Source organism: Macaca mulatta, chromosome 9 (assembly GCF_049350105.2).
Source record: "Macaca mulatta isolate MMU2019108-1 chromosome 9, T2T-MMU8v2.0, whole genome shotgun sequence".
NCBI classification, from domain to species: Eukaryota; Metazoa; Chordata; class Mammalia; order Primates; family Cercopithecidae; genus Macaca; species Macaca mulatta.
This window is the reverse complement of record NC_133414.1, coordinates 91,597,205-91,622,746: the sequence shown is the minus strand read 5'-3', so window position 1 is coordinate 91,622,746 and position 25,542 is coordinate 91,597,205. Positions and strand designations below refer to the sequence as shown.

The 25,542-nt window shown below is 39.1% G+C and overlaps 1 protein-coding gene and 1 non-coding gene across 5 annotated transcripts in view; both read right to left on the bottom strand.

Annotated features, from left to right (window-relative positions):
- IPMK (inositol polyphosphate multikinase) overlaps positions 1–25,038 on the bottom strand; it is an 84,629-nt gene extending 59,591 nt beyond the window's left edge. For 3 of the 4 annotated variants that reach the window (XM_015147591.3, XM_077946736.1, XM_077946737.1), the window contains exon 1: positions 24,423–25,034. In XM_015147591.3, the coding sequence (XP_015003077.1) occupies positions 24,423–24,612 (190 nt within the window). In that variant the 5' untranslated portion in view covers positions 24,613–25,034. Of the gene's footprint in view, positions 1–24,422 lie in introns of all 4 variants that reach the window. The other variant, XM_015147592.3, reaches the window with a different exon arrangement.
- Positions 62–165, bottom strand: LOC114670236 (small nucleolar RNA U13). Its single transcript, XR_003719717.1, has one exon. It is a non-coding gene; the product is annotated as a small nucleolar RNA U13 (small nucleolar RNA).
- Positions 25,039–25,542: the final 504 nt, after the last annotated feature.

Sequence of the window (25,542 nt, the reverse complement as noted above, 5' to 3'; positions counted from 1 at the left end):
ATAAAATATGCCACTTGAGTTTCCTTTTCTTTTTGGCAAGTGTTAGGAATTTTTTTCTTTCTGTCAGATAGGTAATGTGCTAACACTGCAACAAGATTGGAGTGAGGCATATCTCACGCATGAGCATGAAAACTCAATCATTGTGCTTATGAACTACAAAAGGATCTAGAATTTTTAATAATGGCAAAAATGCAGAATTCAGCCAACAGAAGCAGAAAGTCTCAAGAGATACAGAAATCAAGTTTTTTTTTTTTTTTTAATCTTAAGACTTAGAATAGGCCAAGCTTGCTGGCTCACACCTGTAATTCCAGCACTTTGATAGTCTGTGGCTGGAAGAGTTTGAGGTGAGTCTGGGCAACATAGTAGACCCTGTTTCTACAAAACATTTAAAAAAGAAAATTAGCTGGGCATGGTGGTATGTGTCTATAGTCCCACCTACTCAGGAGAACGAGGTGGGAAGATGCCTTGAGCCCAGGAGTTTGAGGCTGCAATTAGCTATGATCAGGCCACTGCACTTCAACCTGGGTGACAGAGCGAGAGCCCCTCTCTAAAAAAAATTGTTTAAAATTTTTAAAAGGCCTAGATATAGAATAGAAGGAAGGTAAATATTAATCTTTCAGTATAAGACTGGTTGGTAAACAGTCAAAAGACTTCAAAGAGTAGTCCACTATAACTAAAAATTTCTGAAGAATTCTGTTCCTGAAGGTTTGGATGGAGCACAAGGCCTTTATTCCCATGGTTATAACATTTTCTGTGGAGCTTAAAATGAGTAAAGAAGCTTTGATGAATAGTATTCCAGAGGAAAATAAAAATTGAGCTTTCATAAATAAGCAGAGAACCATGACAGCTTCCCTGCCTTGGGGCAAACACCGCAGTCTAGATACAGGTGATCTTCCCATTAGACAAATACATTTTATCAGGCAAGCAGTAATCAGCCAAGCCACAGACAACTGTGTGGGATAGCAGGATGGATTAGAGATTGTAATAATCCCAACACAAAAAGAAATTGCTTGATCCAGTATGTCTCCCATATTAGTCACCCTGCAACATAACCCCTCATGTTTGAGAAGATAGAAGGTGGTAATCTTGGCATTCTCTGGGTGAGTGAATTCCAGGATCCAAATAAACCAACAGTCAACCAACAGTTTCTCAGCCTGCAACCAAATACCCACCCCCAGCTCAAAAACTGTCAAGATAAAAAATGAGGCACCTTGGAATGGGCTGAGCCAATAACAGATACACTGAATCTAAGACTGCAGCCTAACACTAGCTCAACTAAACTCAGTCCCTTACCCTAAACACAGGAAAGGGCATGTACTCCATGGGGGATCAAAACAAAACAAAAAATAGTACACATCACTTCCCACTGTTCTTTAAACAAAATGCCCTAGATTCAAGAAAAAATTATGACACATACTCAAAATATCAGCAAAACATGAAGCACAATCAAGAGAAACATTAATAGGAGATGACATAGAGATGACCAAGTCATTGTAATTAGCAAGCAAGCATTTTAAAACAAAAAGTATAAATATGCCAAAGAAACTATAGAAAAAGATTAACGTAAATGCTAGAGATTAGGTACTTCAGGAGATAAATAAACTATGAAAAAACTCTAAAACTGAAAAGGCACAGTATCTGAAATAAAAAATTTAATTAATGGGATTTAATCAACAGATAAGCAATCACAGAAGAGCAAAGAACATTCAGAAAGACCAATACAAAATATCTAAATTAAAGCAAATACAGAAACGTATCTAAAAAGAAAAAAAAATGTATACAGCATTAGAAACCTGTAAGGTAATACCAAGAGTTTTTAACAAACGTGTAGTTGGGGTACTATAAAAAGAAAAGAGAATGGGCCAGAGAAAAAAATCTGTGCTTTCAAGTTTCCATCTAGGATACAGAAAGCTGAAAGAAGCATTGCTCCCACTTATAATCTACAAAATCATAACTTTTCATGAAGCCATCAAAGTGTTGAGATAATAACCAACAAACTTGAAATCTAAAGGAAGACATACACCATGAAAAAAAAAAGACAAATGAGAGCGCTGGCTCACCCATGGAGGGGAATGGGATGGTGGGGTTACCTTACAAGGGGGTTAGAAAAATACAGCTAAAATTTTTAACAAATAGCTAATGGCAAAGTGTAGATTCGAGTGAGGGTATAAAACTCCAAGAAGTTGCAAACACTTGCGACATTTTCTTCCAGGCTGTCAAGAAAAAGACTAGAGAGACGCAGAAAGCCAGAAAAAGTGATCATCAGAGGTACAGGCATGGAGGAAGTGAGGCACCACTACTAAAAAAGACCCTTTTCCCCTCTGGATCCAAAAGTCTTAAGTTGTTGAGGTAAGAGCAGCAAATCATGTTGCCCCCAAGAAACAGGTGACAAGCCATTGTGGATGGTAGAAGAATAAAGAAAAATATTCTCCAACCCTGGGAGGGTGAAGGAAGACAGGATATCATGTGCAGTCCTAGCTTTAGAGGTCTCCTACTGCTGGGGGTGGGAAGGAAACTCATGCAAAGGACCTGATGAAGACACAAGGCAGTCTGACTCCTACAGGAAAGAGGGGCAGGATCCCTGAACAAGTCCCATTCCCCAAAACTTAGGATCACAGAGCATACCTAACATTGAAGCTGGGCCAAGACAATAGAGGATACCTCTTCAGTCTAGCACCGGGGTAGCTATCACCAAGTAAAAAATAACAGTAATCTACATTTGCGGGAGGGGCATGAACATAGAGAAAACCGCTTCTGAGGCCTAGGTGCACAAAGAAGACCTAAAGCAGAGGGTTAAACAGGAATACTGAGAAAAATCCTCTGGCAAATCAGGCCCACCCTGAACAAAAGATGACACTAGCAGAATTTCAAATCTGTGGTGCATAACAAAATGCCATAGACTGAGCAGCTTAAACCATAGAAATTTATTTTTCCATATTTCTGAAGGCTAGAAGTCCCAGAGCAAGGTGCTGGGAGATTTGGTTCCTAGTATGGACTCTCTTAGCCTGTAGAAGGTCACCTTCTCACTGTGTTCTCATATGGCAGACAAAGAGAGAGCTAACTCTCTAATGCCTTTTCTTATAATGACACATTCTGTTGGGTCAAGACTTCACCCTTATGACCTCATTTAACCTTACTTACCTCCATAAAGGTGCAATCTCCAAATACGCTTACATTTCCAGGGGAGGGGGGCTTCAACATATGAATTTTGAAGGACACAAACACTCAGTCCGTAACAGAAACCAATTATAACAACAATATTTAAATTTACCTCAACTCCTCATTAGATTGGTTCAAATCACCAACATCATCAGTCAAGCAGAAGAGGTATATTCATTTCAGTAACAAATACCGTTGGCTTCAGTTTGCTACAGTCCTACCCATGATGCCCACCAGAATTTAATAAAAATTACAACACATAAAAAAGCAAGGAAAATAATACTGTCAAGAGATACAGTAAAATACAGACCAGTATCAGAAATGACAGTGATGCTAACATTATCAGACAGGGGAACTTAACCATAATTAATATGTTAAAGCTGTAAGAGAAAAAGTACACAACATGTATGAAAAGACAAGTGCTTCCATCAGACAGAAACTTTAAGAGTTTAATGGAAATAGTAGAAATAAAATACATGGTAACAGACATGAAGAAAGCTTTCTACAGGTTCATCACTAGACTCAAAACAACCAAGGAGAATCAGTAAATTTGATGTCAGGTCAATAGAAATTATACAAATTAAAACACAAAGGGAAAAAAAACAAAAAGGAAGGAGAAATCAGAAGAAAGCATCCCAGATCTTTAGAATAATATCAAACAATCTATGATAATGATAACTATCTGATATGGTTTGGTTCTGTGTGCCCACCTAAATCCCATGTTGAATTGTAATCCCCTGTGTTGGTGGAGGGACTTGGTGGAAGGTGACTGGATCATGGGGGCAGATATCCCCCTTGCTGTTCTCATGATGGTGAGTTCTCATAAGATCTGGTAGTCTGAAAGTGTGCAGCACTTCCCCCTTCTCTCTCTCTCCCTCCTACTCAGCCATGTAAAGAAGGTGTGGGCTTCCCCTTTGCCTTCCACCATGACTGAAAGTTTCCTGAGGCCTTCCCAGCCATACCACCTGTACAGTCTGTGGGACTGAGTTAATTAAACCTCTTTTCTTCATAAATTACATCTCAGGTAGTTCTTCATAGCAGTGTGAAAATGAACTAATACACTATCCTAGGAAAAATATCTGAGAAAGGCACACCCGTGTTGATTATAACATTATTCACAATAGCTGAGAAGTGGAAGCAACTTCTATGTCCATTGACAGATGAATGGGTAAAAAAAAAAAAAAAAAAAAAAAAAAAAGTTGTATAGGCATACAATAGAACGTCATTATATTGTATATATACATGCATATGCATTGCATGTATGAATATGCATTGTATATGCATATAATAGAATGTCACTGCCTTTACAAAAAGGAAAATTCTGTCTTATGCTAACGCATGGATGAAACTTAAAGACATTATGCTAAGTGAAATTAACAAAAAGATAAATACTACATGATTACACTTATATGAGATATTTAAAGCAGTTAAAATCTTGGAAAACAGAAAATAGAATGCTAGCTGCCAGGGGCCAGGAAAAGGGAGAAAAAAGGAGTTGTTGTTCAGTGGACATGAGTTTTAAAAGATGAAAAAGTAGGCCAGGCAACGGTGGCTCATGCCTATAATGCCAGCACTTTGGGAAACCGAGGCAGCCAGATCACTTGAGGTCAGCAGTTCAAAACCAGCCTGGCCATCATGGTGGAACCCTGTCTCTACTAAAAACACAAAAATTAGCCAAAGGTGGTGGCACATGCCTGTAAACCCAACTACTTGGGAGGCTGAGGCAGAAGAATCACTTGAACCCAGGAGGCAGAGGTTACAGTGAGCTGAGATCATGCCACTGCACTCCAGCCTGGGTGACAGAGCAAGATTCTGTCTCAAAAAATAAAATAAAATAAAATAAAAAGATGAAAAAGTCCCAGAGATCTGTTGTACATCAGTGTGCACGTAATTAAGAATACTGTACATTTAAAAATGGCTAAGGTGGCAAACTGCATGTGCTTTTTAACGAAATTAAAAATGTATATTCAGCAGGATTACAAATATTCAAAATAAATGCACGCTAAAATTTCTATCTGCGGAAGGCACTTTCTAAATAGTTGTTTTTTGATACATAACTGTACATATTTGTGTGCACATATATATATTTTGATAATGTGCTTACAATGTGTAATGATCAAATAAGGGCAATCAGCGTATCCATCACCTCAAACACATAATTTATTTGTGTTGGGAACATTTCAAATATTCTCTTCTAGCTATTTTGAAATATACATTTTTATGAACTATAATCACCCTATCATGCTATTAAACACTAGAACTTACTCCTTCTAAGTATATTTTTGCACCCGTTAAACAATCTCTCTTCATTCCTCCCAACAACCTTTCCCAGCTTCTGGCAACCATCATTCTACTCTCTACCACCATGAGATCAACGTTTTTAGCTCCCACATCTGAAGAAGATCATGTGTTATTTGTCTTTCCATGCCTGGTTTATTTCACTTCATATGATGAGCTCCAATTCCATCCACGTTGTTGCAAATGACAGGATTTCATTCTTTTCTATGGCTGAATAATATTCCATTGTGAACCACACTTTCTTTATCTATTCATCTGTTGTGGACACTTAGGTTGATTCCATATCTTGGCTATTGTGAATACAGCTACAGTAAACACGGGAGTACAGATATCTCTTCAACATACTGATTTCTTTTGGATATATATTCACAAGTAGGAATGCCGGATCATATGGCTGATTTATTTTTAGTTTTCTGAGAAATTTCCGTACTATTTCCCAAAGTGGCTAATTTACATACCTAACAACTGTGTAGTAGTGTTCTCTTTCTCCACATCCTTGCCAGCATCTGCTGTTCTTTCACTTTAAAAAAAAAAAAAATGTATATGCTGTTGTTGTTTTTGAGATAGGGTCTCACTCTGTAACACAGGCTGGAGTGCAGTGGCACAATCATAGCTCACTGCAGCCTCCAACCTCTGGGCTCAAGCAGTCCTCCCACCCCAGCCTCCCAGGGCTGGGACTATAGGAATAAGCCACTATGCTCAGTTTGACATTTTAATAACAACCATTTTAACTAGCATGAGATAATATCTTATTGGTTTTTAGATTTGCATTTCTCTTATGATTAGTGATGTTGAGCACTTTTTCATACCCCAATTGGTCATTTGTATGTCCACTTTTGAGAGATGTCTATTCAGAATCTTTGCCCAGTTTTTATTGGATTACTTTTGCTGTTGAGTTGGTTATTTATATATTCTGCTTATTAATCTGTTCTCACATGGATAGTTTGCAAATATTTTCTCCCATTCTATAGGCTGTCACTCTGTTGATTGTTTCATTTGCAGTGCATAAGCTTTTTGGTTTGATGTAACCCCATTTGTATGTTTGCTTTTGTTGCCTGTCCTTCTGAGGTCTTGCCCAGAAAATCTTTGCCCAGACCATTGTCCTAAAGCACTTCTTCAGTATTTTATTCTGGTAGTTTCATGTTTTACATCCAATCCAATCAAATACATATTCAGTTGTTATATATGGAAAGGGACAGTGATCTAGTTTCATTTTTCTGCTTATGGATATCCAGTTTTCCCACCCCATTTATTGAAGACATCATTCCTTCCCCAATGTATGTGCTTGGCACCTTTGCCAAAACTCAATTGGCTGGAAATGTGTGAATTTATTTACAGGTTCGCTATTATGCTCCATTAGACTATGTGTCTGTTTTTGTGTCAGTGCCATGGTGTTTTGGATATTAGACCTATGTGGTAAATTTTGAAGCCAGGTAGTATGATGCCTCCAGCTTTATTGGTTTTGCTCAGGATTTCTTTGGGTATTTGAGTGAGGTCTTTTGTGGTTCCATACAAATTTAGGACATTTTTCTATTTCTCTGACAAACGTCTTTGGTGATTTGATAGGGATTACATTGACTCTGTTGACTGCTTTGGGTAGTATGAACATTTTAATGATATTAATTCTTCCAATCCGTGAACATATCTTTTCACATTGTGTGTCTTCTTCAATTCTTTCAGCAGTGTTTTATAGTTCTCATTGTAAAGTTATTTCACTTTTTGGTTTAATTTTTTCCAAGGGTTTCTGTTGTTGTTGTTAAGTTGTTGTTGTTAACTATTGTATATGAGATTGCTTTTTAAATTTGTTTTTCATATTGTTCACTGCTGATGTGTAGAAATGAAGATTTTTGTATGTTGACTTTGTATCTTGTAGCTTTGCTGAATTCTTTCATCAGCTCTAACAGTATTTCGGTGCAGTCTTTAGATTTTTCTAAATATAAGATCATGTTGTCTGCAAACAAGGATAATTTGACTTCCTCCTTTCTTATTTCCTTCTCTTGACTAACTGCTCTGACCAGGACTTCCACTCGTATGTCAAACAGGAGTGGTGAAAATGAGCATCCTTGTCTTCTTCTAAGATCTCAGAAGGGCTTCAGTTTTTCCCAATTCAGTATTATATTAGCTGTGAGTTTTCACAAATGGCCTTTATTTGTTCTGAAGTACGTTCCTTCTATACACAGTTTGGTGAGAGTTTTTATCAGGAAGCGATGTTGAATTTTATCACATCTTTTTCAGCATCTATTGAAATAATTATATAGTTTCTGTTTTTTATTCTGTGAATGTGATGTACCATATTTCTTAATTTGCCATAGTATGTCAAACCATCCTCAGAAACTTTTCGTCTATTTCACTTCTACTAATTTTGGTTTGTTCTTGCTCTTCTAACTCCTTGAGATGCATCATTAGGTTATTTGAAGTCTTTCTACATTTTGACATCAGTGTTTATTGCTATAAACTTCCCTCAAAGAACTGCTTTTCTTGCATCCCATGTGTTGGTATGCTGTTTCCATTTTCATTTGTCTGAAGGAATTTTATAATTTAATTTCTTAATTGACTCCATTCATTGTTCAGGAGCATGTTGTTTAATTTCCATAAATTTGTACCATTTCCATTTTTTCCTTCTATTATTGGTTTGTAGGTTTATTCTGTGTGGTCAGAAAGGATAGTTGATATTATTATTTGTTTGTTTGTTTGTTTTGAGATGGAGTCTCGCTCTGTTGCCCAGGCTGGAGTGCAGTGGCACGATCTCGGCTCACTGCAAGCTCTGCCTCCCAGGTTCACACCATTCTCCTGCCTCAGCCTCCCAAGTAGCTGGGACTATAAGGGCCTGCCACCACCCCGGCCTAATTTTTTGTAGTTTTAGTAGAGATGGGGTTTCACCGTGTTAGCCAGGATGGTCTCGATCTCCTGACCTCATGATCCGCCCATCTCGGCCTCCCAAAGTGCTGGGATTACAGGCGTGAGCCACCGTGCCTGGCCCCTGGTTGATACCATTTTTAAAAATTTGTTAAGACCTGCTTTGGAACCTAACATATGATTTGTCCTGGAGAATGCCGCATGCATTGTTGAAAAAAATGTATATTCTGCAACTGTTTACTGCAATATTCTATAAATGTCTGTTGGGTCCATTTGGCTTACAGTCCAATTTAACTCTGAAGACTGTTGATTTTTCTATCTGGATCACATGTTCATTGCCGGAAGTGGGGTGTTGAAGTCTCCCACTATTATTCTATTACAGTCAGTTTTTCCCTTTAGGTCCATTAATATGTTTTATATACTTGGGTGCTCCAGTGTTGCATACAAACACATTTACAATGATTATATCCTCTTGCCATACTACTGACTCCTTCACCATTATGTAACAAATGGCCTCCTTTGTCCTCTGTAACACAGTTGACAAAGTTTATTTTATCTGATACAACCACAGCTACTCCAGCTTTTTTGGTTTGCATTTGCATGGAATATCTTTCCATCCCTTTACTTTCAATCTGTGCATGTCTTTAAAGGTAAAGTGAGTTTCTTGCAGACAGCATATAGTTGGGTCTTGTTTCATTATGCATTCAGCAACTCTATGTCTTTTAATTGGGGAATTTAATACACTTACACTCAAGGTATGATAGATAAGGGTTTACTACTGTCATTTTGTTAGTTGTTTTGTGGTTGTTTTGTAGGTCTTTTCTTCTTTTCCACTTACTGTCATAGTTAAGGATTTTTTTCTAGTAGTATGTTTTGATTCTATGCCATTTATTTTTAGTGCCTCTCTTACAGGTTTTTGGTTTGTGGTTACCACGAGGCTTATAAAAAATATTTTGTAGTTACAACAGGTTATTTTAAACTGATAATAACTCAATGTGGACTGACAAGCATCAAAAACAAACTCTATATTTTAACACCATATCACCCCCCGTACTTTGACTTTCATGCTTCAATTTATACCTTTTTATATTGCCTCTTAACCAATTGTTGGAGTTTTTTAAGAGTTTTGTGTTTTAGTCTTCATATTTAAGATATAAGTGGTTTTATTTACCATAACTACAGTATTAGAGTATTCTGAATTTGATTGTTTCACTTTTTTTTTTTTTAAGATTTACTTTTAGGCTCAGGGGTCCATGTGCATGTTTGTTCTGTAGGTAAATTGTATGTCACAAAAGTCTGCTGTACAGATTATTTCATCACACAGATAATAAGCATAATACCAAATAGTTGTTCTACTTTTATCCAAGAGTTTTCTTTTTTTTTTTTTTTTGAGATGCAGTCACCTTCTGTCACCCAGGCTGCAGTGTAATGGTGTGATCTCAGCTCACTGCAACCTTCACCTTCTGGGTTCAAGTGATTCTCCTGCCTTGGCTTCCTGAATAGCTGGGATTACAGGCACCCATCACCCGCCCAGGTAATTTTTGTATTTTTAGTAGAGATGGGGTTTCACCATGTTGGCCAGGCTGGTCACAAAGTCCTCACCTCAGGTGGTCCACCCACCTCGGCCTCCCAAAGTGCTAGGATTACAGGCACGAGCCACTGTGCCCAGCCTCATCCATGAGTTTTTTTAACTTCAGACGTTTTCTTGTTACATCTTAGCATCCATTTCCTTCAGACTGAAGAACTCCCTCTAGCAGTCTAATATGGTTTGGCTGTGTACCCACCCAAATCTTACCTTGAATTGTAGTAATCCTCACATGTCAAGGGCAAAGTCAGATGGAGATAATTAAATAATGGGGGTGGTTTCCCCCATACTGTTCTTTTGGTAGTAAATAAGTCTCTGATAGTTTTATAAATGGGAGTTCCCCTGCACAAGCCGTCTTGCCTGCCACTATGTAAGATGTGACTTTGCTCCTCATTCACCTTCTGCCATGATTGTGAGGCCTCCCAAGCCATGTGGAACTGTGAGTCAATTAAATCTCCTTCCTTTATAAATTATCCAGTGTCAGTTATGTCTCTATTAGTAGCGTGAAAACAGACTAATACACAGTTCTGGCAAAACAGGTCTGGCATTGATGAACTCCCTCAACATTTGTTTGTCTGGAAATGTCTTTATCCTTCCTTTGTGTTTGAAAAATAGCTTTACTGGGCCAGGCACAGTAGCTCAAGACTATAATCCTAGCACTTTGGGAGGACAAGGCAGGCAGACTGCCTGAGCTCAGGAGTTTCAGGAGTTTGAGAACAGCCTGGGCAACACAGTGAAACCCTGTCTCTACTAAAATACAAAAAATTAGCTGGGCATGGTGGCATGTGCCTGTAGTCCCAGCTACTCAGGAGGCTGAGGCAGGAGAATGCTTGAACTCAGGAGGTAAAGGCTGCAGTGAGCCATCATGCACTGCACTCCAGCCTGAGTGACAGAGTAAGACTCCATCTCCAAAATAAAAAAGAAAAAGAAAAATAGCTTTACTGGGTACAATATTCTTGGTGGACAATTTTCCTCCCTCTTTCCCTCCCTCCCTTCCTTTGAATATAGCATTCCAGTCTCTCCTGGCCTTCAAGGTTTCTGCTGAGGAATCCATTGAAAGCCATATTGGGGCTCCACTGACTGAGATATGTTTCCTTTTTCTTAATGTTTTTAGTATTTTTTCTTTGTCTTTGATTTTTGCTAATTTGATTATAATGTGCCTTGGGGAATTCCCTCTCTAGGTTGAATTTGAATGGTAATCTCTCAGCTTCCTTTACCTAGATGTTGTCATCTTTCCTCAGAGTTTGGAAATTTTCAGTCATTATTTCCTTAAATATGCCTTCTAGGCCTTTTTCACTCTCATCTCCTTTAAAAATTCCAATTATCAGAGGTTGCTTCCCTTATTGATGTCTCATAATTCTTGTAGGCCCTCTTCATTCTTTATTCTTTTCTTTTTGCTCTTCCGTTTAGGTAAATTCATAGCTTCTACCCTCAAGCTCAATAATTCTTTCCTTTGTTTGATCAAGTCTGCTGTCAAAACTTTCTAATGAGTTTTTCCATTCAGTTATGGTACTCTTCATTTATAGAATCTCTCTGTTTTTTAAAAAAACACTTCTATTTTTGTCAAACTTCTCATTTCATTTCTGGAGTGTTTTCCAAATTCCATTCAGATTTCTATCCATATTTTCTTGTGATTCCCTGAACTTCTTCAAAAAATAATTCTAAATTCTCTTTCAAAAATCTTGTAGATCTTCAATTCTTGTAGTTCATTTCTGGAGTTGAGTTGGTTTCTTTTAGTAGTATCATACTTTGTTGGATTTTCACAATCCTTGCATCTTTATGTTGATGCCTGCACATTTGAAGAGACAGTTAACTCTTCTAGTTTTTGCAGGTGTTATTTATTGCTGTTACTTAGACCTTTACTTTTTAGTATCAGACCTTAAACATGGCCTGTTGTTTCTTCCTGTTTAGTGGATGACTTAGAGTAAGTACCAGAACTAAAACACTGCATTAGAACTAATTCATTGCCCTGTCATTGTTTCCTGTTCTGGGGAAGACTTATAATGAACATTGAAGCATAAATGCTGTTGCAGGATGAAATTGCTGCCCTGCCATTGTTTCCCACTCTAGGGAAGACTTACAGTGAGCACCAAAGCTTAAACACTGCCACAGAACTACATTGCTGCCCTACCACTGTTTCTTAAACTGGAGAAAACTTAAGTGGGCACTGGAACTTAATCATGACTGTTAGTTGTTTCTATCCAGGGAAGGTTCCATGCAAGCACCTGGGCTTTGTGGAAAGCCTGGGATTCAGGCTATCCCACAGACTATGTCCCTACAGCTCTATGGCATCAACCAGTCTCTTCAACACGGTTTCCCAGCTGATTGGAGTACTGAGTAGCCACAAAGATCCACACCTGTCACTGTAATCATTGGCCCACTTTTGTTCCCAATACACTCCAGCTGGTTCAGTCCTTCTGGCATTTCCAATGGTACCTACGAGATGGAGCTGGAGTGGGCTTTCCATGAAGATTCCCAGACCAGTGAGAAGAACAAACATCCACCTCCAATTCTCTCCTCTCACCTCAGAAACCATGGGTCTAGGGAAATTTTCTGAGTGGTGTTATGCCAGCTTGGGGGAGGGGTTGGCACAATCTGAAATGATGATTTCTCTTATCAGCCAAGGTTTCTCTCAGGTCTGTGGATACAGGGGATTTCTCTGATTCTCCCGAGTTCTGGTGTATTCAGGCTGGTGCTCTTGTCTTTGAATGGTTTCTAATCGTATTTTTATGAAAGCAGTGATGCTAGGGGATCTTCTATTCTGCCGTCTTGATGATATCACCATCTAGGTAATTTATATTTCTTTGTTTTTTCTTTTTTGTAAATTTCTCCTGGAAATTTCTATGATAAACATATATTGGTCAGGTGTGGTGGCTCACACCTATAATCCCAACACTTTGGAAAGCTGAGACAGTGATGTGGGAAGTCAGAGACCCCGACCAGAGGGACTGACTGAAGCCACAGCAGGAGAACATAAATTGTGACAATTTCATGGACATTTATTAGTTCCCCAAATTAATACCTTTACAATTTCTTATGCCTGTCTTTACTGCAGTCTCTGAACATAAATTGTGAAGATTTCATGGACATTTATAACTTCCCCAATCAATACTCTTATAATTTCCTATGTCTGTCTTTACTTTAATCTCTTAATCCCGTCATCTTCATAAGCTGGGGATGTATGTTGCCTCAGGACCCTGATGATTGCGTTAACTGCACAAATTGTTTGTAAAGCATGTGTGTTTGAACAATATGAAATCTAGGCACCTTGAAAAGAACAGGATAACAGCGATTTTCAGGGAATTAGGGAGCTAACCACAAGGTCTGACTGCCTGCAGGGCCAGACAGAACAGAGTCATATTTCTCTTCTTACAAAAGTTAATAGGAGAAATATCACTGAATTCTTTTCTCAGCAAGGAATAACTCTGGGAAAGGAATGCATTCCCAAGTGGAGGTCTCTAAAATGGCCGCTCTGGGAGTGTCTGTCTTATGTGGTTGAAGATAACGGATGACATAATGCCCTTGTCTCCTGCAGTGCCCTCAGGCTTGCTAGGATTAGGACATTCCAACCTGGCAAATTCTAGTCAGACCGGTTGTCTGCTCTCGAACCCTGTTTCCTGTTAAGATGTTTATCAAGACAATGCGTGCTCATCAGTAATTCTAATTTCGCCCTGGCCTTGTGATCTCGCTCTGCCCTTCTGCCCTTGTAATCTTTTATTGCCCCTTGAGGCATGTGATCTTTGTGATTTACTCCCTGTTCGTACCCCCCTCCCCTTTTGAAATCCCTAATAAAAACTTGCTGGTTTTGTGGTTCGGGGACATCACAGAACCTGCCGACATGTGATGTCACCCCCAGAGGCCCAGCTGTAAAATTTCTCTCTTTGTACTCTTTCTCTTTATTTCTCAGACCAGCCAACACTTAGGGAAAATAGAAAAGAACCTACGTTGAAATACTAGGGGTTGGTTCCCCTGATAAGACAGGAGGAAAACTTGAGCTGATGAGCTCAAGACCAGACTCGGCAACATAGTGAGATCCCATCTCTACAAAAAATAAATGAAAATTAGCCAGGCATGTTGGCACATGCCTGTAGTCCCAGCTACTTGAGGGGCTGAGATGGGAGGATCACTTGAGCCCAGGAGGTTGAGGCTGCTAGTGAGCTGTGATCACACCACCGCACTCTGGTCTGAGTGTAAAAGACCCTGCTTCTAAAATCAAACAGAATAAAACAAATGAAAACAACATATTTGCTTTTATTATTAGCAAAGAACACCTGTGATATAAGAAAGTATATACATTATATACATACTAAGAGAATAATAGATTCTGTTTAATCTCAGTTAAACACAGGGTATTTTAACAGCCAGGCCCAGTGGCTAACACCTGTAATCCTAGCACTTTGGGACTCCAAGGCGGGTTGATCGCCTGAGGTCAGGAGTTCGAGACCAGCCTGGCCAACATGGTGAAACCCTGTCTCTACTAAAAACACAAAGATTAGCCAGGCATGGTGGCACGTGCCTGTAATCCCAGCAACTTGGGAGGCTGAGACATGAGAATCTCTTGAACTTGGGAGGCAGAGGTTGCAGTGAGCTGAGATTACACCACTGTACTCCAGCCTGGGCAATGGAGCAAGACTCTGTCTCAAAAACAATAATAAATAAATAAAATAAAATAATAAAATAAAGAACATTTTTAAAATGTGAAAAAGGTACTGAGAAAATATTTGACAAGGCAATGCCTGAAATGTTCTAAAAGTATTAAGAAACATAAAAACATGCAGCCAAGATGCTCAGAGAATCCGAAACAGACTGAAAAATATCAAACCCCTAGACACTTTTTAAAGACACAGATGAGTTAAAAGTGAAAGAATGGAAAAGATATATCATGCAATTATTGCTCATAAGAACGTTTGATATAGTAATATTATATGTCAGACCACATAGTATTAGAGACAGCAGACTACAAGAAACAAAACATTATATATAAAGAGAGACATTTCTAAACAATAAAAAGGTCAGTTCATTAAGATGATACAAAAATTCTAAATATGTGTGTACTAAATTATTTGGTGGTTCAAAATACATGAGAAAAAACTGACAGAACTGAAAGGGCAGACAAATCCACAAAGGACAAATCCATAATTACTTTCTCAACAATTGATAAAACAAATAGAATAGGCTGGGTGCGGTGGCTCACACCTGTAATCCCAGGACTTTGGGAGGCCAAGGTAGGTGGATCACGAGGTGAGGAGTTCAAGACCAGCCTGGCCAACATGGTGAAACCGCCATCTACTAAAAATATGAAAATTAGCCGGGCATGGTGGCACGTGCCTGTAATCCCAGCTAGTTGGGAGGCTGAGGCAGGAGAATCGCTTGAACCCAGGAGGTGGAGGCTGCTGTGAGCCAAGACCACGCCACTGCACTCCAGCCTGGAGACAGAGCGAGACTCCATCTCCAAAAAAAAAAAAAACAAATAGAATATTAGTAATGATATATAAAACTTGAACAGCAACAAACAAGTTGACCAAATTGACACCTGTGGAATGAATGCTATATCCAACCGAATATACATTCTTCTAATATATAAATGGAGCATTCACCAAGATTGACTAAGTGCTTGACCATAAAACAAGTCTAAAATCTAACAAGATTGGAATCACAGAGAATATTCATATAGGAAATATTCTCTGACCACAATGGAAGTAACAATAAGATATTTGGGAAAATACCAAATACTCGGAAAGTAAACAACACCCTTCTAATTATTCATGTATCAAAATTCACAAGGGAAATTAGAAAGTATTTTTAATATAAATTATAATAAAAACTCAACCTATCAAAATTTGTGAAATGCAGATAATGTATTGCTTAGTACTTAAAGGGAAATGTGCAGTTTTAAATGCTTGTATTAGAAGAAAAAGGAAGTCTCCAATTTAAGATGTCAGAAAAAAGAACGTATTAATTCCAAATAAATAGAAAGACAGGAATGAAAAATCAAAGAACTAAGAAATGGACAATGAAGAAAAATCAATGCAATTTTTTAAAATGGTTCTTTTAGATCATTCCAGGAACATAAGTTGGTTTATATTTCAAAATGAATAAATATACTGATGTTTTGAGGAGACAGAGTTCTCACTGAGGAAGAAGGGAGATATAAATACAGAATAGAGGGAGACAAAAAAGAACTTCATGGTGTTGAATTTAAATTATAGGTAGAGGGATTAACTCAAATGTTTAAGAATATGAAATTACACATTTCTTAGTCCAGTCTGTGAATGGAAAAACAGCAATCACACCCAAGAAACCATGAGCACACCTAATGGCCAGACCATAGTTTCTAAATACCATTTACCCCTAAAGGAACAAGCGTTTCTTGAAGAAAAATGGCTCATTTCAGGGCCGAGACAGGGAAGACACAAAAGAATATCTGGAATATCTTTTTATGCCAGAAAGTTAAAAAATGTTTTAAAAGAAAAAACAGGAAATATCAAAAAGACATAGGAGCCAGCTTGAAGTTCCAACTGCTCAAATCTGAGACAACCATAACATCAAGCAGCAACAATAATGGATAATATCTATCCACTGAAGTTTGAAAAAAATCCACCTTAACAATCAATGAGTGAATGAGGAGGAAAATCTATTCCTTAATATAGAATGCCAACTAACAAATGTAACAGAAATGAGGACTGGGCACAATGGCTAAGGCCTATAATGCCAACACTTCGAGAGTCTGAGGCGGGTGGATTGCATGAGCTGAGGAATTCAAGACCAGCCTGGCCAACATGGTAAAACCACATCTCTACAAGAAAAAAAAAAAAAAATTAGCCAGGTATGGTGGTACATGCATACAGTCCCAGCTACTCAGGAGGCTTAGGTGGGAGCATCACTTGAGCCTGGAAGGCAGAGGTTGCAGTGAGCCATGATTGTACCATTGCACTCCAGCCTGGGTAACAGAGCAAGAACATGTCTCAAAAAACAAAAACGAAAACAAATGTAACAGGAATGCTAGTTAGAATATTACTATTTTGCAATTATCATAGTACTATGTGAGCCTGTCAAATATTATCAATCAAGGTACAGTTTCATGAGGAGCAGCATATATGACAGTTTCAAAATATTCCTCTCAAATTACTTAACAGCAAAAATGATAACTTTCCTGTGGAAAAACCTGGCAGAAATCACTTAACCAGGTGATCAGTTACATCACCAATAATGCAACTGACATCCTATGTCTTATGATATGCTTTGAGGACATGACATAGTCATATAATATTCTCACCAAAAATGCATAATCTGAATACAATCATGACAAAACATTCAGACAAAGTGAATTTAAAGGACATTCTAAAATGTTATACACCTATACTCTTCAAAAATTCCATGGTTATGAAAGATACAGAAAGAAGTGCTCCCAATAACAGGAAACAAAAGAATCATAACAACAAAATGTAATGTGTGATCCTGGATGAGGGAAAGTGCTGTAAGTGATATTACTGGAATAATGGCAAAAGCCAAATGCTAAATACTCTGAATTTTGTAATTTTACTATGGTTAGGTAAGAAAATTGTCTTATTTTTAGGCAATATACACAATTATTTAGAGGAAAGAGGTTATGATATCTAAAATTTATTCTTAAATGTTTATGCACAATCATCATATACAGAGAGTAATAAAGCACATGTGGCAAAATTAATATTAACGATTGATAAATCCAGATGAATGGCATACATTAGTTCACTGTACTATTCTGGCATATTTTTAATAAATTTAAATTTTTTTCAAAAAAAAACCTTAAGGCAGTACAATATACAGTAAAAGCAAATACTTAAGGAAAAAGCCTAGTAAACAATATGTAAGTCCTGTACACTGAAAACTATGACTCACTGAGAGAAATTAAAGGACTAAATAGAGGGATATACCATGTTCAAGTATTGGAAGACTCAATATTGTAAAGAAATCGATTCTCACCAAAGCAATCTACAGATTCAAGGCAATGCCAAATAAAATCTCATCGGGTTTCTGGGGAAAAGTAATGAGTTGATTTAAAATCTGTATGTAAATGCAAAGGACCAGAAAAAGCCAAGACAATCTTGAAATAGTTAAGTGGGATGCATGAATACTTATTACAAAACAACTTGAATCAAGATCGTGAAGTAGGATAAACAAGCCAATGAAAATAAAAGGCCAAAAGCAAATTCAGGAAATTGATTGAATATGCACAGCTGAGCTGTAAAAAAAAATGAGGCGGAACGCTAAGAACTGATATATATCAATTTCTAGGATATAGTCTTAACTCTTAAAAACCAGGTGAAAAACAGTATATAAAGCATACTAGCTTTTGTATCAGAAAGAAAGGGAGATAAAACTTACATATCTGTAAAAAGAACTCAAAAAGGATAAATCAGAAAACAACTTGATTACCTACAAGAGATGCTGAGGAATGGATGGGTGGAGTAATAACGAAGTGATATTTTTAATTATACTTTTCTGTAAAGTTTTGTTTTTTGGAAGCATGTTAATTTTATGAGCTTTCAAATATATAATTAAACAAACAAAATTTGAGGAGGCAGGGATATGAATTTAAACAGAAACAAATGAACCCAATTGTATTTCAAATGAATACTACTACTGCAAAAAGGGAGAAAAAGAAATAACAACCAAAACCAAAAAACCTAATCCAACTAACTTTTGTTTTTTTGTTTGTTCTTTTAGACAGTCTCGCTCTGTCACCCAGGCTGGAGTGCAGTGGCACAGTCTCCGTTCACTGTAACCTCCGCTCCCAGGTTCAAGAGATTCTCCTGCCTCAGCCTCCTGAGTAGCTGGGACTATAGGTGCCACCAACACATCCAGCTAATATTTGCATTTTTTTTGTAGAGACAGGGTTTCGCTATGTTGGCCAGGCTGGTCTCGATCTCCTGGCCTCAAGTGATCCACCTGCCTTGGCCTCCCAAAGTGCTGGAATTAGCCACCGTGCCCAGCCCCAGGTAATTTTTGAACACAGTTTATACCCTCAGTATAAGAAAATCTCATCCTGAATTCATGAGTTCATGTCCTTTGTAGCGACATGGATGAAGCTGGAAACTATCATTCTAAGCAAACTATCACAAGGACAGAAAACCAAACACCGCCAGTTCTCACTCATAGGTGGGAATTGAACAATGAGAACACCTGGACACAGGGCGGTGAACATCACACACTGGGGCCTGTCATGGGATGGGGAAAGGGGGAGGGATAGCATTAGGAGAAATACCTAATGTAAATGACAAGTTAGGAGGTGCAGCAAACCAACACTGCACATATATACATATGTAACAAACCTGAACCTTGTGCACATGTACCCCAGAACTTAAAGTATACAAGAAAACAAAACAAAACAAAACAAAACTCATCCTGAATTCTTTATTCTAGGCTTGTTTTCTGAAGTAGTATGGGTGTAGAAATTCTGAAAATTATACGATTAAGCAAAAGAATAAACATATTAATATCACTGGGAGCCAGGGTTCTTACTAGAGAAGAAGGGAAATACAAATTTAGAATCAAGGGAAAGGAAGAACTCGGGTTTAAATGAAATACGAAATTACAATTTCTAAAATATTTATACATACTTTAAAAATCATGTCCACTGAAAAGTCCTGGAAGAAATGATACTCCAACAGCTATTACAACACAGATCTTGGTTTCTAAATACCATTTTCCACCCAAAAAGAAACCAGGGATCCTTGGAGAAATGGTTGACTCTAGGGCTGGGGAAGATAGTTATGAGAGAATTCTAAAAAACCTGACAGAAAGGAAGTGCTCTCAATGGTCAAATTTGGGACAATTTGAGCAACAAAATAAATAAGTTCCTTTTTTAAAAACATTGAGATGTGATTAAAGTCAAATAAATAAGTTCCATAATGGGTAATGATACATGTTATCCAATAGGAATCCACGATGCAAACTGATTATAAATAAGGATATAAATACTTAGGGGTAAAGGGAGAGCTATTTCTCAGAATGCTAGCTGTTGAAGCAGACGGAGTGAAAGAATGGGGGGAAAAAATCACAATTTTGTAACTATCAGAATAAATACAGCTTCAGGCAAGAATCAACAGATGCCAAATCTAGGGGTGAGGTTGATGAGAACACGGATAGCTGCATAACTGTAAAGTGTCTCCTCACATACAGCTTATTAATTGTAGAAGAGAAAACATTAACTATATACTGAAGTCAGGCATGGTGACTCATTCCTGTAATCCTAGCACTTTGGGAGGCTGAAGCAGAAGGATCACTTGAAGCCAGTAGTTCAAGACCAGCCTGGGCAACAAAGCCAGATCCCATCTCTACAAAAAATGTAAAAATTAGCCTGGCCCAGCGGTGGCTCACACCTGTAATCCCAGCACTTCGAGAGGCGGAGGTGGGTAGATCACCTGAGGCCAGGAGCTCGAGACCAGCCTGGCCAACATGGCAAAACCCCATCTCTACTAAAAATGCAAAAACTAGCCAGGTGTGGTGGCACACTCCTGTAATCCCAGCTACTTAGGAGGCTGAGGCACGAGAATCACTTGAACCTGGGAGGCAGAGGTTGCAGTGAGTCAAGACTGTACCACTGTTCTCCAGCCTGGGCAACAGAGTGAGACTCCATTTAAAAAAAAAAAAATTAGCCTAGCCTAGTGGTGCGCACCTATACTCCCGGCTACTCAGGAGGCTGAGGCAGGATTGCTTGAGCCCTAAAGTTTGAGGCTGCAGTGAACTATATCATGCCACCGCACTCCAGCCTAGGTGACAGAGCAAGAGCCTGTCTCAAAAAACAAACAAAATTAGATACTGAAGAAGCCAGACTACACTTGAATCAGACAACCAGAATTAATCCACTACTAAAGGGCAGCTATTGTTAGCCTCCACTTATACAACGTTCCAGCTGGAAATGTATCACCTGAATCCCATCACTAAGGAACTATCAGAAACCCAAATTAAAGAACATTTCATAAAATAACTGGCCTGTTCTCTTCAAAATGACAACGTCATAAAAGACAGGGAAAGGCTGGGGATCCGTTACAAATGAAAGGACACTAAAAGACATAACAACTAATTGCAATAAATGATTCTGGACCGGATCCTGTACTGAGAAAAACAAATGTGATAAAAGACATTACAGTATTGGAACAGTTGACAAAGTGAGAATATGGACTATAGATTAAAGTATTATATCCCTGTTAAATTTCCCATAGTTGATCAATGTGCTGTGGCTACAGAAGAGAATATCCTCATTCTTAAGGAAGATACACTGAAGTATTAACATGTAAAGTGACATAATGTATGCAACCTACTTGCAAATAGTTAAGAAAACATTATTTGCATTGAGAGATAATAAAACAAATTTGGCAAAATGTTAATTTCTATTGTTCTTGCAACTTTTCCGAAGGGTTGAAATAATTTTAGGTCAATGTTTCAGAGGATATCTAATCAAAAGAGACTACTAAGCCAAGATAATTGTAGGTCTTTCTCCCCCACAACAATTACCAGTTTAAATCCTTGTTTTCCCTATAGACTGCCCCATTTCTACATCCTATATCGGATCAAGAAATAAATATCAGATTCCCATCATTTGTTTAAAACTTTAAGGACTTTTTAAAGAAATTGATATTAAAAGAATGTTATGCAGAAAAATATTTATGCTAACTTTGGTGAGTTTTGGGAAATTATATGGATCTTTTTTTGTGAAAACTTCCTACAGAGATAGGTACACAATGTGCAAGGTATGCTATAATATACGAGAATGTTTAATAAGTACATTACTTATCACAGCAAACAAATGGTGAAAAATCTAAAAATCTACGATTAGAGAAATGAATAAATTGTGATACATCCACATTGCAGAACACAATTTTTAGAAAGAATAAAGTATATCGTAAGTACAAAAATATAGGTATAATACATGATGTAATACAGAATGAGTGAGAAAAGTTGCTGATAGATTTATTTGTATGAAAAAACAGAACTGTGCTAATGTGTTTATGTATGTGCCCAGAAACAAAGGCCTGAAAGGATAGACAGGAAGTAGTTACCAGTGATTGCCCCTGGGAGAATGAGTAGGGGGAAGGGCACTACTCAAACTGAATTTTTTTCCTAAAAGATCCGTATACTATACAATTTTTACAATTTAAAAAACAAAATACTTTGTATTCTTAGAACTGAGATTTAAATGTACTTTGATGAAATATGGTTTTAGTGAAGAACATAAAATATAACTGATATCTGAACTACCAATATATGCTTGTTACTTAGCATATATAACAAGATCTATTTTTCTGCTCAAGCACCTTTGTTCTATCAAGTTCCATGAGTTTAATTTTTAAACTAGCAAAGCCAACAACTCCTTTTTGGAAATAGGTAAAATAGTCCTAAATTGAACATTTCTGGTTACTTAATGATAGTAACACAAATTTAAAAACAAAACAAATACCAACATAATGTCCTTAACAAAGCTTATCCTGAGAATTACTTCAATTGACAGATCAAACCATGAGCTAAATGATATTCTTTAAACTGTACATGACTTACGACAGTGGAGAAACATAATAAAACTGTTGAACTTTGAATTAGTGACCATCTTATCCATTTTACAAATAGGGAAGATAATCATCATTCAAGTATCCTTTTACTTAACAATACATGCAGGATTGTATAACTATCTGAGAATTAAATTCAACAATTTATTAGGTTGATAGCACAGTATGTTCAATCCATTCTACTATGGTGACACAAAGACTGTCCCTACTCAAAAGACCCTTGTGAAATTGCAAAAAAAAAGTTTATTTTACATGGAATGAAATAATAAAACTAAGGAGTACTAAACTCCAGAATCTAAACTTTTCCTTTAATTAGGCAATTTGGGTGACAAATTAACTTTTCAGCCACTATTTGCAATAACTCTCTGAATGGGATCACTATTACATACTGTGAAAAGCAGTGGTTACGCTCTTAAGTGACAATTATCATTTAGATTGTTTTTATGTTGAGATTTCTAAAATCTATTCTCCTTTGCATGTAAGTCAATCTCTAGGGACCTTTAGAGAAACATCTACTTTTTCAGGCATCTAGAATATTATTAGGAATATTAAAATCACAATTTATTAATATAAATCAATAGGCATTCCTCTATTAACTGAAATCCCATGAGTACTCTCAAATTCTCATTACAAGACACCGACACACAGGAGGAAATGTCTATACTGATCACCTTGAGGAGGTTGTTTCTTTACCTCCGTGTACTAAAAGAACCGTCAATTTTCACTATTCAGTATTTCCCGACTGTTACTGAGTCCCAGTCCGTGTATAAGGCTATGAGAATACAGATTCCCTCTCTAACCTCTATGAATTCAGTTTAGTGGGGAGAAAGGCACACAATTAAACAAAGTAGGTAAAAATAAAAGTAGTGGAAAACGTCGCTTTGAGAAACAGCATATACTCAAACTAATACCCATTTTCTAAAAGCCTTGAGTTGTTTCAGCAAACACAATACATGGTGAAAAAAAACAGTACTCCAAGGAAGAACTCTTGGTTTCACAATTCTTAACATATTGTAACGTGACTTTAGGCACGTCATTCTTAACCAGGGTTGGTCTTAGTCACCTCGTCTAAAAATGTCAGTATTAGCAACCTAAACCCGAATCATTTCACCAGCATAAACTAAATTGTATCTAGTGGTTCTTCTGGGTCAAAGATCCACAATACTCACATACTCATCCATCAGATTACCCAAGTAATCATGGCCCAGGAAACCACTACGAGTAAGCTAGATGAATTAGAGTTCCTAAGCTGAGATAAGCTTTAAACTTGTGAACTCAGAAAATGTATTACAGTAGCCATGGTACAGCCTTATAAAATGAACAAGAATAGTTGAACATTTTGTGTATCATTCTAGTACCATACCCGTGTGAATTTCCTACCAGGAATCCGAGTTTCTGCACTACTGGAACCACGCCTCCCAGAGAAATCAAGGAGACACCAGAAAAACCTCCTCAAGGGACAGGGAAAAATCACAGACAAGCTTTCTTCCCTTCTCACCTCCCCCCAAAAAAGCCCAGTGTTTTTCTTCCCCTCCAGCTATGCAGCTGCACCCAGCAGAGAAGTACTAGATTAGCATCATCTGCATTTCATTCCTTTTCTTTTGCAATAGCTACTCGCCTATAATAAACAGACCTTGTGCTCAAGGGAGAATTTACTTCCCCGTCCAGTAAAAATGAAGTTCCTTATTTTCACTAACAACGCCGTCTCCAATCAACACCCAACCTCCCCGGGGGGTGGGTGAGACCAGGCACGCCTCTCCCTGCCACCAGTGCTGCAAGCCTGACGACCCACACCCTAGGAATCGTCCCACTTTCCGACCCCTTGTTCTCCAGTGGCGAGGCTTCGGGGGACAGCGGAAGAGGCCGGGGATTTGGCGTGCACACCAGGGGGGCCCGGGAGCGCCAGGCTGCCTCGGCTGGCAGGGGGCTCGCGGAGGCGGAAGGGGAGCGGCGAACCCCGTGCCACCCCCACTTACCCACTTTGTCCTTCCCGTACATGTGCCCGGCCACCTGATGCGAGAGGGGTACACAGCCGTTGAGGAAGCGGAGTCTGCCGCCCGCCGGCTGCGGGGTGCCCTCAGGGGTGGCCTCGATCGCCGGTGGGGTCCGCATTTCTGGGGGACCCGGCGCCTCGACCCGGAGGGGGGATGGTGGCTCTGTTGCCATAACGGAGAGCAGAAGCGGTAGCGGCAGCGAGAGCAGGAAAAAAAAAAATAGGGCAAGGGAGGGGGCGCCGGAGAACCCGGGGGTCGCTCAGGCTCGGGCGCGAGGAGGCCCGGGGGTTCCCGCGGCTGGTGCCCGCTGAGGCCCCGGGAGGGGGCCCATGACGCCGCAGGGACGCGGGCGCTCCTCTGCCCAACTCGGCGGAGCGCGGCTCCCGGCTCCTGCTCCTCTGCCGCCTCAGCCGCCGGCCCCGGCGCTGCCCAGTAGACAGAACCGAGCCGAAGAGCAGCAGCAGCGGCGCCCCGCGCTCCCTGGGGCCCTGACGGCGACGGCGGCCCCACCTCCTGCGCCCCCGCCCCCTCCCACCGTCCTCCAGTCCCCTCAGCTGCCGCGCGCGCGTCAGCGCCGCCTGCACCGCCGCTACTGAGCATGCCCAGAGGCCGTCCGACAGGACACCCCCCTGCCATCAGCGGGGAGGGCGCGCGGCGCTGCCGGGACCTGGCGACGGCGAGCAGGGATGGGGCAAGCGCACTCGTGTTCCTTCTCACCCCCACCTCGCGGGCATTTCGAAGTCTCGCGTGCTGCTGTGGCTTCATTCATTCAACACGCTTCTCAGCGCGTCAGCTCAGAGAAGCCAGGGACTTCCAAGTGTGCGGAGCAGTCCGGCATTAGAATTGGAAGGCACTAGCATTGCCAAGGGTGGCTCTAAAGGCCACCCCTAACTGCACTCAACTCCCTCCAACTCCCACCCCGCACAAAAACAACAGAAGTTAAAGCAGGCAGCTTATTAGAAGATGCCCCTTCAAAATACCCTTCTAGTTAATCTCAGCACCCCCTCCCCGGATTGCTGTGTCTAAACCGCTCTTACCAAAAAATAAAACATATAAAAATAAAATAAAATTGGAACCGACACTAATTTCATACTGTAAAAGA